The sequence below is a fragment of the Symphalangus syndactylus genome, chromosome 22 (assembly GCF_028878055.3).
Source record: "Symphalangus syndactylus isolate Jambi chromosome 22, NHGRI_mSymSyn1-v2.1_pri, whole genome shotgun sequence".
NCBI lineage: Eukaryota > Metazoa > Chordata > Mammalia > Primates > Hylobatidae > Symphalangus > Symphalangus syndactylus.
This window is the reverse complement of record NC_072444.2, coordinates 65291399-65307682: the sequence shown is the minus strand read 5'-3', so window position 1 is coordinate 65307682 and position 16284 is coordinate 65291399. Positions and strand designations below refer to the sequence as shown.

The following is a 16284-nucleotide window of genomic DNA, read 5'->3' as shown; positions in this document are numbered from 1 at the left end:
AAACTTCGGGCCAATATCCTTGATGAACATTGATACAGAAGTTCTCAAGAAAATACAAGCAAACTGAATCCAGCAGCACATCAAAAAGCTTATTCTATGATCAAGTAGGCTTTATCCCTAGGATGCAAGCTTGATTCGACATATGCAAATCAATAAAGGTGATTCATCACGTAAACAGAACTAAAGACAAAAAAACACATGATTATCTCAATAGATACAAAAAAGGCTTTTGATAAAATTCAACACCCCAAACCTCAATAAACCAGGTATTAAAGGAACATACCTCAAAATGATAAGAGCCGTCTATGACAAATCCACAGCCAACATCATACTAAATAGGCAAAAGCTGGAAGCATTCCCGTTGAAAATCAGCACAAGACAAGTGATATGGTTTGGCTGTGTCCCCACCCAAATCTCATTTGGAAATGTAGTTCCCATAATCGCCATATGTCATGGGAGGGACCCTGTGGGAGGTACTTGAATCATGAGGGTGGTTACCTCCATGCTGTTCTCATGATAACGAGTGAATTATCACGAGATCTGATGGTTTTATAAGCGGCTTTCCCCCTTCTTTGCTCTGCACTTCTCCTTGCTGCTGCCATGTGAAGAAGAACGTGATTGCTTCCCCTTCTGCCATTATTGTAAGTTTCCTGAGGCCTCCCCAGCCATCCTGTACTGTGGGTCAATTAAACCTGTTTTCCTTTATAAATTACACAGTCTCAGGTATGTCTTTATTAGCAGCATAAGAATGTACTAATACAACAAGGATGCCCTCTCTCACCAACCCTTTCCAATATAATATTGGAAGTCCTGGACAGAGCAATCAGGCAAGAGAAAGAAATAAGGGGCATCCAAGTGAGAGAGGAAATCAAAATATCCTTGTTTGCAGACAATATGATTCTATATCTAGAAAACACCATAGTCTCAGCCCAAAAGCTTCTTAAGCTGATAAACAATTTCAGCAAAGTCCCAGGATAAAAAATCAATGTATACAAAGTACTAGGATTCCTATACACTAACAACAACCAAACCAACAGCCAAATCAGAAATGCAGCCCATTCACAAATGCAACAGACCCACATGCACACATACACACACACACACACACACACACAATACCTAATAATACAGCTAACCAGTGAGGTGAAAGATCTCTGCAAGGAGTGCTACAAAACACTGCTCAATGAAATCAGAGATGACACAAGCAAATGGAAAAACATTCCATGCTCATGGATATGAATAATAAATATTTTAAAAATGGCCATACTGCCCAAAGCAATTTATAGATTAAATACTATTCCAATTAAACTGCCATTGAAATTCTTCCCAGAGCTAGAAAAAAATGGTTTTAAAATTCATATGGAACCAAAAAATGCCCAAATAGTCAAGGCATCCTAATCATACAAACTGACTTCAAACTGTACTACAGGGCGACAGTAACCAAACAGCATGATACTCACACAAAAACTGACACATAGACCAATGCAACAGAATAGATTCCAGAAATAAGGCTGCATACCTACAACTGTCTGGTCTTCAACAAAGCTGACAAAAACAAGCAAAGGGGAAAGGACTCTATTCAATAAACGGTGCTGGGATAACTAGCTAGCCACATGCAGAAGATTGAAACTGAACCCCTTTCTTAAATCATATACAAAAATTAACTCAAAATGCATTAAATAATTAAATGTAAAACTCAAAACTATAAAAACTCTGGAAGACAAGCTAGGCAATACCATTCTAGACATAAGAACAGGCAAAGATTTTGTGACAAATACACCAAAAGCAATTGCAACAAAAGCAAAAATTGACAAATGTAATACAATTAAACTAAAGAGCTCTGCACAGCCAAAGAAACTATCGGCAGAGTAAACAGACCACCTACAGAATGGAAGAAAATTTTTGCAAACTATGAGTCCGACAAAGGACTAATACCTAGCATTAATAAGAAACTTAAATTTACAAAAAAAAAAAACCTCTTAAAAATGTGGGCAAAGGACATAAGCAGATGCTTTTCAAAAGAAGACATACATGCAGCCAAAAAACATATGAAGAAAAGCTCAACATCACTGATCATTAGAGAAATGCAAACAAAACCACAATGAGATCCCATCTCACACCACTCAGAATGGCTATTATTAAAAAGTCAATAAATAACAGATGCTGGCAAGGTTGTAGAGAAAAAGAAAACTGTTTTCAACCATTGTGGAAAACAGTGTGATGATTTCTCAAAGGCCTACAAATAGAGATACCATTCGACCCAGCAATCCCATTACGAGGTATATACCCAAAGGAATATAAATCATTCTATTGTAAAGATACATGCACATGGGTGTTAATTACAGCCCTACTCACAATAGCAAAGACATGGAATCGACCCAAATGCCCATCAATGGTAGACTGGGTAAAGAAGATGTGCTGTATTTGTACCATGGAATACCATGCAACCATAAAAAATAACAAGATCTTGTCCTTTGTAGAAACATGGATGGAGCTAGAGGACATTAGCAAACTAATGCAGAAACAGAAATTACCACATGTTCTCACTTATAATTGGAAGCTAAATGATGAGAACACGTGGACGTATAGAGGAGAACAATAGACACTGGGACCCATTGGAGGGTAGAGGGTGAGAGGGGTGAGAGGAGTGAGAGGATCAGGAAAAATAATGAAAATAATGAATGGGTACTAAACCCCTGAGGGATGACACAATCTGTACAGTGAACCCCTGTGGTACAAATGTACCTATATAACAAACCTGCACATATACCCCTGAACTTAAAATTAATAAAGGAATATAAATGTTTTTATTACCACTGAACTGTGCACTTAAAGATTGTAAAGATGGTAAATTACACATACATATTATACTTCTTCTCTATACATCTCTTTAGGATTTTGTTAATTTCTCTTAGCAGTGTTTTATAGTTTTCAGATTCATGTACATATGTTTTCATATTTAAGTATTTTATATTTGTAGAGGCTATTGTAAATAATTATTTTCTATTTCAATTTCCAATTGTTCATAGCTAGTATACAGAAATACAATGGATTTTTTAATAACAGCCCTGTATCCTGCAATTTTACTAAATTATTCATCCTAGCAGCATTTGTTGTAGATTCTGTTAAATGTCATATGTAGAGGATTTAGTCACCTGCAAATAAATATAGTTTGACTTCTCTTTTCCCATGTAGATTCTTTTTATTTTATTTATTTATTTATTTATTTATTTATTTATTTTTGCCTTTTTATACTGGTTAGAAACTCTAGGATAATGTTAAATAGAAGTAATGAGAGTGATCACCCCTATTTTGTGCCTCGTTATATTTCTATTCATATTTTTTGAGTTTTTGTCAAGAATATAAGCCATATATTATCAAATGGTTTTTCTGCATGTATTGGGACATGTATATGAGTTTTCTTCTTTAGTCAGCTATCATGGTGAATTATGCTGATTAATTTTTTAATATTGAATCAGGTGTATTCCTGGGACAAACCTAATTTTATCATGACGTATTAACCCTTTTTTTGACATAAAATCCCAGTTTTTAGTTTTACTGATTTTGCTCTATTGTTTTTCTGTTTTCTATTTTTTTAAATTTCCCTTCTTTAGTTTCTTCCTTTTATTACTTTAAGTTACTTTTCTTCGAGTTTCTTGAAGTGGAAGCAGAAGTCATTGATTTGAGAATTTTCTTCCTTTTTATATTTTCCTTGCATAGTAGTTTGCTGGTATACATTTTTATATTCTCATAAAAAATTATTAACAGTTAAGCTAGTTTGAAACAGTTTTCTCCTTTCAGGCTTGGCTTTTACGATTTGTTAGAGAAGACTAGAACAAAGTTTATTTAGTCTAGGTTAATAGTTCCCCACTGCTAAGGCAGACCGTACCGAGTACTCAGTCTCATGAATTAGAATTTGAATTAAATATTTGAATGGTGTTAACAGGCATGATTCTGGACCCGTGTGAACTTGAGGACTCTCCTCTCTAATTCTTTCCCGTGGTTCTTTCACCAGCCTGGAGGAGTTGGCTCGCACACATATGCACGCACTTATCAGTACTTGACTGAATGCTCCAGGATGACTCTTTTCAGATACCCACAGTTCCCTCTGCTGAACTGTCTACTCTTGGCCCTCTGCCCAGTGAGATATAGCCACCCATAACTTTCACTTCGCATAACTTTTATTCATGGAGTTCTCTGGGCTCTGTTTCTGTCCTGTGTGTGCTGCTACCTATAATTTCTCTCTGGTAAACGGTGGATGCCATGGAATGCACCCAGTATTTCCTATTACCCGGGAATCACTGCCTTTCATTTCCTGATGTGTGCAATGTGTTGAAAAGTGTTGTTTCCTATATTTTACTGTTGTGTGGTTGTTTTAGATGAAAAGATCAATCTAGTCCCTTTTACTCCATCTTGATCTGAGTGAAAGTATGGTCTTTACTTCTAAACTTTTATTCTTAGACACGTGCAACTAGTTTAGTCACTCATGCTGTGAACTTCCTGAAGAAAGAACCTAGATCTTATGGTTCTTTATATGCCATGTGTAGTTCTGGGAACTTGATGAGTATCAAACATATATCTGGTGATTTCTTACTAAAGGTTAATAAATGTTGATAATCTTCATCTAATATTTTGGCTTGTTGATTTTTATTTATAATACCAAACAATACACTTGTTACACACATTGAATAATTAAACAGAACTATACTTGAGATATTATGTAAAAACACATTGCAGTCACTAACAATGACTACAATATTTTAAATAAAATATAAAGCATATTATCATAATTCATTTAGTAAAATTTTATTTTTATCTGATGATTTCTGTTAATTAAATCCAACTAATCCTAATCTTTTATTTTTGAAGCAAAAATAGGTGTGGATGTATAAATGTCTATATATTCATCATAAAAATACAGTATTTTAATTTATTTCAGGTGATAGTTAAATCTGGGCCAGGGACTTTCCTGAGTTTGGCTGTTTATGACAATTATATATTCTGGTCAGACTGGGGAAGAAGAGCTATACTGCGGTCCAACAAGTACACAGGAGGAGATACAAAAATTCTTCGTTCTGATATTCCACATCAGCCAATGGGAATCATAGCTGTTGCCAATGACACCAATAGCTGTAAGTTATAACAGAAAGCGAATGTATTTTCTCATTGTATAATCTCTGATCTCTAAAAATGTATATATGTTTTCTAGTAATAGTTGGATTTGCTTTTTCTTTTAAAAAATATTATTTTTTGTTACTATGACTGTGGATTTTGTTTTTTTATAGTTCTTAGGAATAGTGTTCAAGATTTGGCTGTTCAAAATATTGAAATTATCTGAAATATTCAAGGCAACTTCTATATTGCATAATTTACCATCACAGGAGCAGTTCATTTTTAATTATTTCTTCTAAAAATCTTATTTCATTCTCACTCTTCATATCTTTGAATTTTCAAATCAAGTTGTTTCCATGAAAATTATACTTGATAGATAAACTTTGCTCTGGGCTTAACAGTTCTTTAGTCAATGCAGTGCTTACAAAATTGCAGTTTGAAGTATCAATGTGGTTTCTAGCAGAACTAGTTCGTTTGATGCCATGGTATCAAATGTGTTAGAAAGATTTCATTCGTGTTACATACTTTTGTAATGTACTTAGCCTTAGGAATGCTTAGATTTTCGAAAGTCCTGAATGTTCCTTTTTAATGACATATTATTGAGAGATTGAGGCAGTCTAATAGTTTACTATTAATATATATCTAACATAGAATAGGAATTCGATATAAAAGGTTACCAATACAGCCTCTTTATTGTAGGTGAACTTTCTCCATGTGCATTACTGAATGGAGGCTGCCATGACTTGTGCCTTTTAACTCCCAATGGGAGAGTGAATTGTTCCTGCAGAGGGGACCGAATATTGCTAGAGGACAACAGATGTGTGAGTAAGTAAAGAGAACTGAAATGTAATATGACAAATCTGTTCCAAATTCCACACAGATCACTGAAATTGTGTTAGTGTATTCATGAAGTTGTACTCTCTTCCAGTATTAGAAGCTTAGTCATGTTATCTCTCTGCTCTAAAGAAAACTGAGTTCACTGTTCTGCTTAGTTATAGCACCATGTGCTAGTTAATGATAACCAAAATGGTAACAAATGTTTTTACCTTCCTGGTTGTGCACTAGAAAGTGCTGGGGCTAGCTAGAGAAGTGTCTGCACACAATGATCATCTGAAAACTTCCATTTGTGACTTTGTGAATTCAATCAATAGCAAAAGTAATTGAAGCTGAAATAAACTGGTATACAGGTATATCAGTAGCCTTGCAGTAAAACCACTCACAGTCCATCATCGTATGTAAATGAGAGAGAATGGCTCATGCAGCTTATTTGTAATCATTTCCAAACTGTTAATTAAGAATGTAACATTGCAGCCTTGCATGGTGTTTATACCTCCCAAAGGCATTACAATCTTTAATTAGTACCATTACAATATACACTTATTAACAGCTAGGTTTCCAAAACTGTTTCCAAAATAAATCAGGGTTCAAGTGTTTCAATATTGCCATGAAAAATTTGCAAGCAAAATTTAAAAAAGGTTAATTTCCTTTTAACATTAAGGCAATTTATGTATAAGGTGGGAGAGAAATATCTTGTTGGAAATCGGTGAGATCACTCTCAGGATGTGTCAAATTTGATACATTTTTTGTCTCTCCTCACCTATTAATATATCCTCATCTCATATCTTTTCATTCAGAAAATTGACAGAGTTGGATATGTCTACATAATAAAAATAAGTATTTTTCATCTTCATCTTCAGTCGTTTTTTACTCTCTTTCCACTGGAAGGATTTTATCTCTTACCTGCTCTTCAATGCAAGTGCTTGGGCATAATTTTCTTTAGCTTGGAAACTATTATACCATATACAAAATAACATAGGCATATTTTCTCACTGTGAAAGTTGATACTACAACCTAAAAAGGCACCTCTTAGCAAAAAAAGTAAAAGTTGTTTTATTTAAGACTGTGTCAAAGCAAATGAGAAAATGATGCAATTGGTCAAAATTTTAAATGCAGATGGCCAATTTCCATATTTCGGGCCACAAATTCCCATATTTCTTTGTCACTTAACACTTCTCTGAATTGCTCAGGCAATTGCTTAAACTCTTTCAGTTTGCCTTTGTGGTTTCAGCTGTAATGGTCTGGATCTGATGCCATCTGTAAGCCTGGAGTGTTAGCCATGCATTAGAATCACTCATGTTTCTTTCACAGGTCACTGCAGGGTAGTAGTGAAGCAATGCCTTTAGTCAAAACGGCAAAGCTTATTTCTGTTTGGTGGAGGCCTGTCCTTGCTTCATAATACCTTCAATACAGCCGTCCCTACTAAGCTTCTCTCTATTGATGAGAGGAAATGAATCAGGAAGAAAACTGTCATTTTAAACAATCACGACTGTATTCACATGGAACTGTAGAGTGATACTGGATTCCCCAGAGCTCATCATCTGTTGTAGAGGCAGACGACATCCATTGTGCATTCGTATTGAAATCCTGTAGCCCAGCAGAGAGATTAGAAAGTAACTCTTGGCTTCTCCTTGTCAAGTTCATCTTTAGAAACATGAGAATGTTCCTGGCATATCTGTGTCCTCATCTAAGTGATTTTACCCAGAGTGGTTCATGAATATTAATGGGAGCATTAAAGGGGTGAAAGGCCATGTACTAACACCTACCTGAGGCCAAAGGAGGGAAAACCATTTGTTGTCATAACTGTTGACAAGATTAGGCAGTCCCCTTGCGTAAAACATTGCTAATCTTATTGTAATCCATAAAAGAAATAGATACAGTAAATACAATTAGATGAAGTAATTGCTGTGCAGGAGAATGTTTCCAGAAAGAAGCAGAAAACACTCAATCCTATTTCATCAAATGAACATACCTGAGGAAGAGTTGTATTTATACAATATTTGTTTTTGCATAATGTAAAAAAACATATTTATCTTTGAATAGTTTTTGTCTTTTCCCCAAAGGCACTAAGATTATAAAAGATTAAAAATGGCCTTTTCCATCATAACAATTATTTTTTCATTGGAAAAGACACAGTAAATAATACATACTTAAAATAGGAAAAATAAGTCAGGAATCTCAATAGACTTTCAAGAAGCGGCTGAATTTTGTTCTATGCTAAGATGATTGCACTTAGCAATATTAGCACCCTTTTTTTAAATTTAATAATATTTTTCAGTTTTAAATTATTTGCTAGCTTGTCTTAAATTACATTCTGCCTTAGCTAATGACTGATCAATGAAGTCTAGACTGCACCAAGAAAAAAAAATATATATATCTTTGGAACATGTTGTTATCATCAAAAGAGTTAAATTAGAAATCAAATAAATAAAGTGAATTGACCCAGGAACAGAAAACCAAATAACACGTGTTCTAATTTATAACTGGGAGCTAAACATTCTATACTCGTGGACATAGAGATGGCAACAACGGACATTTGGGTCTGTTAGAGTGGGGAGAGAAAGATGGTGGACAAAGGTTAAAAAATTAACTATTGGCACTATGCTCAGTACCTGGGTGACAGGCTCAATCGTATCTTAAACCTCAGTATCGTGTAGTAAACCCATGTAACAAACCTGCACATGTACCCCTTGAATCTAAAATAAAAGTTGACGTAATAAAAAAAAAAAGAAGGCTTAGATAGATCCTCTACTAAATTAATTAAATTCTAGGATTAATAAATAAAACCTTAGAAACTTCAAATAGTATTAGTGGCTGTTTAATTGAATATTCCTGAAATAAAGCTCAAAAATTAATACTAAATTATAGAATTAAGCTATATTTTTTCATTAGCAGAGATGAATGAATTCTACTTACTTCCAACATAATTAATACAACTGGATTTAAATGTACAATTATTCAGCAAGCAATGGGGTGAGTACGTACATGCAAGCAGACAGTATACCTCAAAAATTGGATCCCAAAGTTTGCTAGTAAATCTATTACTGAAGAATAAAAATAAGTCCATTGTCCTCAATAGAGACCCTTCAAAATAGGGATCATATATTGCCATTATAAGGATGAAACTTACCTGTAGAAAATACCTTTTTGTACTTTCAGACTCTTGGCTTACAAATTAGGACAAATCACCTAAAAACTCAAACTCTTAATTTCTAATAAAAATTCTGAGATTTAGAAATGGACTTTCTGACAGCGGTCATCTGGAGTCCATAGCGTCAGGTGCACACGCTTTCCACTTGACCACTGTCCTCCTGCACCTCATCCCACTGATTCCTGCACATTTCATGGAGTAGGTGCTCGTCACGTATGGCAGCAAAAGAGTCTGCTCCCGGGAACCTCCCACACATGGATCAGACAGGTGGCTTATTTTAACAATTCTGATATTTCCGAACAATATAACTTGCTACTGAGGTTTCATCAGAAGATAGTTAGGGAGGAAGACCAGAAGGTGGGGAAAAGTATGGACTATTCATTTGACTGAGATGATTCACATCAGACATTCAAAAATGGGTACTCTATGCACTGAAAAATATTAGTATATTGAAAAATATATAATAGATTCCAGTAAGAAAACACAAAAACACTTTCAGTATATACAGAGCTCATTTAACTGGCTGTTTTTAAAAATGATAATAATAATAATTATATTATTATATATTATATAATATTTAATTATTAAATATTATAATATTATATATTATTATATATAATATTATATGTTATATAATATTATATATTATAATATATTATATAATTTTTATATATTATAATATATTATATATAATAATAATTGTTATATATTATAATATATATTATATATAATAATAATTATAATATATATTAGTATATATAAAATAATTATTATTATTTTGATACAGAGTCTCACCCTGTTGCCCAGGCTGGAGTGCAGTGGCGAGATCTCCACTCACTGCATCCTCCACCTCCCGGGTTCAAACGATTCTCCTGCCTCTACCCCCCAAGTAGCTGGGGCTACAGGCACGTGCCACCATGTCTGGCTAATTTTTTGTATTTTTAGTAGATGGGGTTTCACCATGTTATTCAGGATGGTCTCAATCTCCTGACCTCATGATCTACCCACCTCAGCCTCCAAAAGTGCTGAGATTACAGGCGTGAGCCACTGCACCTGGCCAAAAAATAATTTTTTAAGATCTTAATTTCATAAAGAAATGTCATAGACCATTGCTCTTTAATTGTACATTTTGATAAATTTTAGTTTAACTTTATAATTAAAATTAAGAAAAATAATTGTACTGGTGTCAAAAAATATTTGCCTTTGCACAAAAGCATTGACTTTTTTTTTTTCTTGCAGCTAAAAATTCCTCCTGCAACATTTATTTGGAGTTTGAATGTGGAAATGGTGAGTGCATTGACTACCAGCTCACCTGTGATGGCATTCCTCACTGTAAAGATAAATCAGATGAAAAACTGCTCTACTGTGGTAAGTGTCTAATATGGCTTTGCTCATTTCAGATAAAGTTTTCTGATTCTTTTACAGTTTTTGGTTTGCTTGTCTCTGCTTGGTTTATGTGGATAATTTATTTAATGTCTCTCATTAACCTGTATCTAAGGCAATTGACGTGGCTTTGCTTGTGTTAAAATGACGTACTTTATCTCCTGTTTGATAGCAAAGATATTCACTAAATAATTTCCTCGTGGTTTTCTACCCACAAAATAGACCTTTTTTTTTTTTTTTTTTTTTTTTTTTTTAAGAGACGGGGTCTCATTGTGTTGCCCAGACTGGTCTCAATCTCCTGAGCTCAAGCAATCCTCCCGCTTCAGCCTCACAGAGTGCTAGGATAACAGTCTGAGCACCACACCCAGCCAGAATGTGAATATTTTTAAAAGCAGTAGCTAATCTTTTGAACTCCCTACTTATTCATCTTTAGCAACAGGTTTTAGGCTTACTTTCTTTAAAATGTAACTCAGAAACATCAGTGATTTTTGGTTATGGACAGGCTTACTCTGAAGCAGAGTTTCACCAACAGACAATAGCACATTGTTGGGTGGTTATCAAAGTCTTGTCAATTCTATTTCTGTCTCCAGGATTAGCATGGGGGCTAGTGTCCGTTGGTACAAAGGCTCATTGCCTTAGGCATGGTCCACGTCAAACATAGAATTCCACCAGCTATGCTTCTCTTGGCAACACCAAGTGATAGTCAACATCTACGCCCCTCAGGAGTAGAGATTAGCTTTTATACTCTAGTAAGCAACTGAGATTCCCCTTCATTGCAACAATATTTTTTCCTGGAAATTTGTCTTTGCATAATCATTGATAATCATTGTATATTTGATCCAGATTTTAAAAAAATTGTCCTGATTTATTTTAAATCCTAGAAATCCAATAGCACTGGCATCATGTGCTACACAAAATTTTGGAATCTATATCTGAAATTGCTGCATTTTATATCTGCTTTTCTTCTCTATTCGATTATCTGGGTAATAATAACACCCAAATAATTAAAGAAAAGTTAGAATAAGAGAAAGAATCTGTGAGATCCACAGTCTTCTCACTCTTTTACATTACGAGACAACACACCATCATTTAAAATGAGAGTCTAATGTAATTTGTCCATAATTGATGTGTAACCAGTGTCTTAAAGAATTTATCTCAAATAACATATTCGCTTTAATGAATGGCTATATTCTATAAGATATAAAAATATTAAAGCATATACATTGTATTGCAATAAACTCACAGGTTTGCATTTACTATAAGTTAACTTGAGATTATATTTTATGTTATTTTTATCTTTGTAGAAGTCAGATGATATTTGTGTAGAGCAGGAGTTGGCAAGCATTTTCTGTAAAGGTTCAGCTGGTAAATATGTTAGGTTTTGTGGGTCATATATGCTTTCTGTCACATATCCTCTATTGTTTATTATTTACCATCCTTTAAAAGTGTAAAAGCTATTCTTAGTCCAAGAACCATACAAAAACAGTCTCACAGGCTAGATCCGGCCTATGGGCAATAGTTTGCCAATGCCAGGTGTAGAGTATGGGCTTTGGACTCACACCTGAGGTTAAATCTTTGTTCCCAAACCTGCTAGTGTAATTAGCCTAGTTTGCAAACCCTAGTGTGACTAGGGTAAGTAACATAACTCACTTCTCTGTGTTTTAGTTTTCTGCTATGAGACAACTAGCTCTTATGGTAGTTGAGAGCATTAAACCAGCAACTGTTTATCCACATATACTCAATACAGAGCCTGGGGCAAAGCTGGCATTTAATAGGTGGCAGCTATTATTATTGTAAGTGGTAGCTTCTGCCCCAAATCAGAGAATGTCAAGAAACTTTCATAATGGTAAATAGAACTCAGAAGGTAATTCTTTCTCAGGGAATTCTGTAAATATTTTAGGATAATTTTTAAGAAAAATTTATTGATATTTATTTTAGATGACTCCATGAGACACCGATTCAGGAATACATGCTTTGTTGCTTTATTTCCTTATTATAAAATCCTTGCAGCTAGATGCAAAGGATATAGGAAATGGATGTTGGTGTGTTTTTGTTACGTTTGAGGTACATATTTATTGCTTCAGAATTGAATATGTGATATGAGTTTATTTCTGTGCTACTTGACAGAAGTGCCAGAAACAATAACGTGGGTATAACTTGAAAAGATCTCCAGGCATGAATCACTAAAGTTAAAACACTAAGTCAAAAAGGGCCCTTACTGAATGAACTACTCTTTGACAACACGTAAACCTTCTAATCCAGAGCTTTTATATGGCACAGCACTTGTTTTATAGATCCATAATCCAGTCATTATGAATGAAATATTATCTGTGATTTTCATTTTGTACAAATATTTCTATATGATCTCTGGTTGTGTGTTTCTACTTTTATTTATAAGAAAACAGAAGCTGTCGAAGAGGCTTCAAGCCATGCTATAATCGCCGCTGCATTCCTCATGGCAAGTTATGTGATGGAGAAAATGACTGCGGAGACAATTCTGATGAATTCGACTGTAAAGGTGAATACTTGTTCCATCAATCTCAGAATATTGATGTGCTAAGTGTTTCCTGAACTTTTCCACATTCGTTTCTGAGAGCTCTATGGCATATAACACCTAGTAACATCTATGGATCACACTTTGGTAAATGCTGTTGGAATGGAGTTGCTAAAGTTACGTGAAAATTCTGACTATGCTCTCTATTTCTGTTTTCTACTCCTTTCCTCACTTTAAAACTCTTATAATTTCTCACATCTTCAGTTCCACCTTCCTGGATTCGGACATTTCTACCAGAATGTGTAACATTGAATTTTCTGCTCCAAAAATGTTGCCCTTTATTCCTTAGTTCTCTGTTTTACTCATGATCACATTTTCCTAACCACTGGATGGGAAACTTTGGTGTTCTCCTTAATTTCTCCTTCCCACATATCCAATCATCAACAAATCTTCCAGTTCTTTGAAATATCTTCCATTTCAATCCGCTTTAAGCCTGGGTTAACAGAGTATCCCTTTACCTGGTTTCCCTGCCTATACTTTTTCCAGCTCATCCCTACGTCATCAGTCATGCTAATACTGTTTAACATTTTCCAAAAGTGACTATTGGGATAGATGATGAAGCCAAACTACCTGAGTTAGAACTGCTGCCCCAACACTTACTGTCTAAATTTGGATATCACGCTTAACTATTCTGTGTCTCAGTTTCCCAAATAGCAAGGTAGGAAAAATAATTAAATAAGAATAACAATATTAAATAAGGTTAGAACAGTATTTGGCAATAGTGAATGCTATGTTAGCACTGGCTTTTGTATATATATGTATATTTCATTGATAAAGAAACTTTTAATGGAATACCAATGTTTGCAGAATAAATGATAAGTTTTAGTCTGACATTGAAAGCCTTCTTAAATCTGGACTCCACAGATATTTCCAAAGCATTATCACCTTAGAGCCTTTCCATTCAATGAACACACTTTATTGAGTGCAATGCATTAAGGTTCGAGACACAAAATTCATAAGACATGTGCCTGTACTCAAGAATATCAAATTCTAACTCTAAGACAGCCATGTAAACAGATCAAGATATATATATATATATATATATATATTTATATCTCGTGCTGTGATTGCACACGTAAGAACACCCATATGTCTTTTTTGTTTTTTGGCTTGCAAGTATCCTGAAAGATTTCATAGGCCGTACTGAATTTAAACTGAGTCTTAAACTACAAATAAGGTACAATGAATGAAACAAAAGAGAATTCCAAGTAGAAGGACTAGCATTGAAACTGAAAGTAATTTGATATAGTCACAGACAGATTACATGTAAGAGAGTGGTAAAAACAGATGGGCCAGGCGCGGTGGCTCATGCCTGTAATCCCAGCACTTTGGGAGGCTGAGGTGGGCATATCACGAGGTCAAGAGATCGAGACCATACTGGTCAACATGGTGAAACCCCATCTCTACTAAAAATACAAAAATTAGCCGGGCGTGGTTGCACTCGCCTGTAGTCCCAGCTACTCCGGATGCTGAGGCAGGAGAATCGCTTGAACCCGAGAGGTGAAGGTTGCAGTGAGCTAAGATCACGTCACTGCACTCCGACTTGGCAATAGAGTAAGGCTCCGTCCCACCCACCCCCCCAAAAAACCAAAACAAACAAACAAACAAAAAACAGAGAAGGTACCGGAAGGAGCCAGGGCATGAAGGAGCATTTTGTGCCATGTGAAGTAACTCAAGCTTTATCTTGTAGTCACTAGAAAGTCACTAAAGGTTTAAAGCAGGCCAAATATAATCAAATTTACATTTCAAAAAGGAACAAAAAGAATAGGATTGTGTTAATGAAACCTATAATAATAAGATTTATTTGTGTGGGAAGGGGGATAAGACAATAAGGATAGTTTGCATTTTGAGATTGGAGCACTTGAGGAAATCTAAATGAAGCTGTCTCACAGGCATGTAGATAGGTAGAGATTTGGAACTCAGGTAATAGATGTTGAACAGAAGTATTGATTTGGGGCACATTAAGGAGAAAAACTCAGAGGAAGTGTGGAGTAATGATTGCAAGAGTAGAGTGCATCAAAATTACTTATTTAAATAACAAATTATATATGAAAAGGTGAAGTAGCCTGCAGGGCTAATAGAAGGATATGCTTAAGAAATTATTTTCTCGAGAAAGGAGGATCATTTAGCATTTTCAAGTGCTACAGAAAGGGTAAGAGGGCAGGCATGAACTGGAGGTATCCATCATATTTGGCAAATAGTAGATACTCGCTTGATTACATTCATGTGTGTCAGGTCAGTGGAATAGTAGAGGAAAGCAAATGCACGTTGGGCGAAAGCAGAAAATGGGTGGTAAGGGAGTAAAGACAGTGAATGTAAACTGTTTTCAGAAAAGATTGATGTAAAGGAAAGGTATGAAGTACAGTTGTGATGACAGGGCTATGCAGAGTTGAGGAAGAGGGCAGAACGTGTGCAAATTATTTTGTAGCTATATGGAATGTTGGGAAGTTACTCTGCCATCTTAGACAGTGTGACTTTGGGGAAGCACTTGCATAGATTAACATCTAAGGTTGACACTGTAGTTTAGGGAGAGCTAATTACATTTGCCGATTGAGTTACCTATTACTCATAAAAGATTTAAAAAGGTAAAATATAGTCAGACACTGGAAGTAAGCGAGAGAAATAAATTAGCATTTGGAAGAAAGGAGGAAAAGAAATGAGAAGACCTAGAAATAGGTATGTCCTGTCAATTATTTGTAAGCAGGAGAGGAAAATATAATGCAGGCATTAAGCCAGGTTAAAGGTAAAGTTATCAAGAAAGAATGTGCAGGAACTGAGCAATAAATACAGAAAATAGATTTTAAGGCAAGATTCATCAAAAGATACTATGGGAAGATGATATGTTACTATGGGTTTTCTCCAGAAATGAAAGTATATTTTCAAAAGTGGTAAATAAATTAGTGTGTTTGGGTTTATGAAATATAATAGCTCATATATGGTAGGTGTTTATTAAATTCTCATGTGGCTGGTTGAAGCAGTAAGTCTTCTAAAATATAAATAGATTTTATTCTGCCTAATGATATCAATACCAGCTGCTGAATAACAATAAAATAACTCAAATAGATATTTCCTCTTTTTTAGTCTAAACTCTTGGTTTCTGTGTTATAACTATCTCAGTCATACTCTTGGGCACAGAACAGTGCCTTTGGGAATGAAGCTTCCCCCTTAACCTTTCTTTTATGGCAAAATTATAACAGTTGGATATCTTAAAAATACACAAGCAAAACTTATGCCTTAAAGCTGGTCA

The 16284-nt window shown here is 34.9% G+C and overlaps 1 protein-coding gene across 2 annotated transcripts in view; it reads left to right on the top strand.

Annotated features, from left to right (window-relative positions):
- LRP1B (LDL receptor related protein 1B) overlaps window positions 1-16284 on the top strand; it is a 1943477-nt gene that overhangs the window by 1617307 nt on the left and 309886 nt on the right. For both annotated transcript variants that reach the window (XM_055261032.2, XM_063631317.1), the window contains exons 44-47: window positions 4940-5132; window positions 5812-5937; window positions 10340-10468; window positions 12882-13001. In XM_055261032.2, the coding sequence (XP_055117007.1) occupies window positions 4940-5132; window positions 5812-5937; window positions 10340-10468; window positions 12882-13001 (568 nt within the window). The remainder of the gene's footprint in view (window positions 1-4939; window positions 5133-5811; window positions 5938-10339; window positions 10469-12881; window positions 13002-16284) is intronic.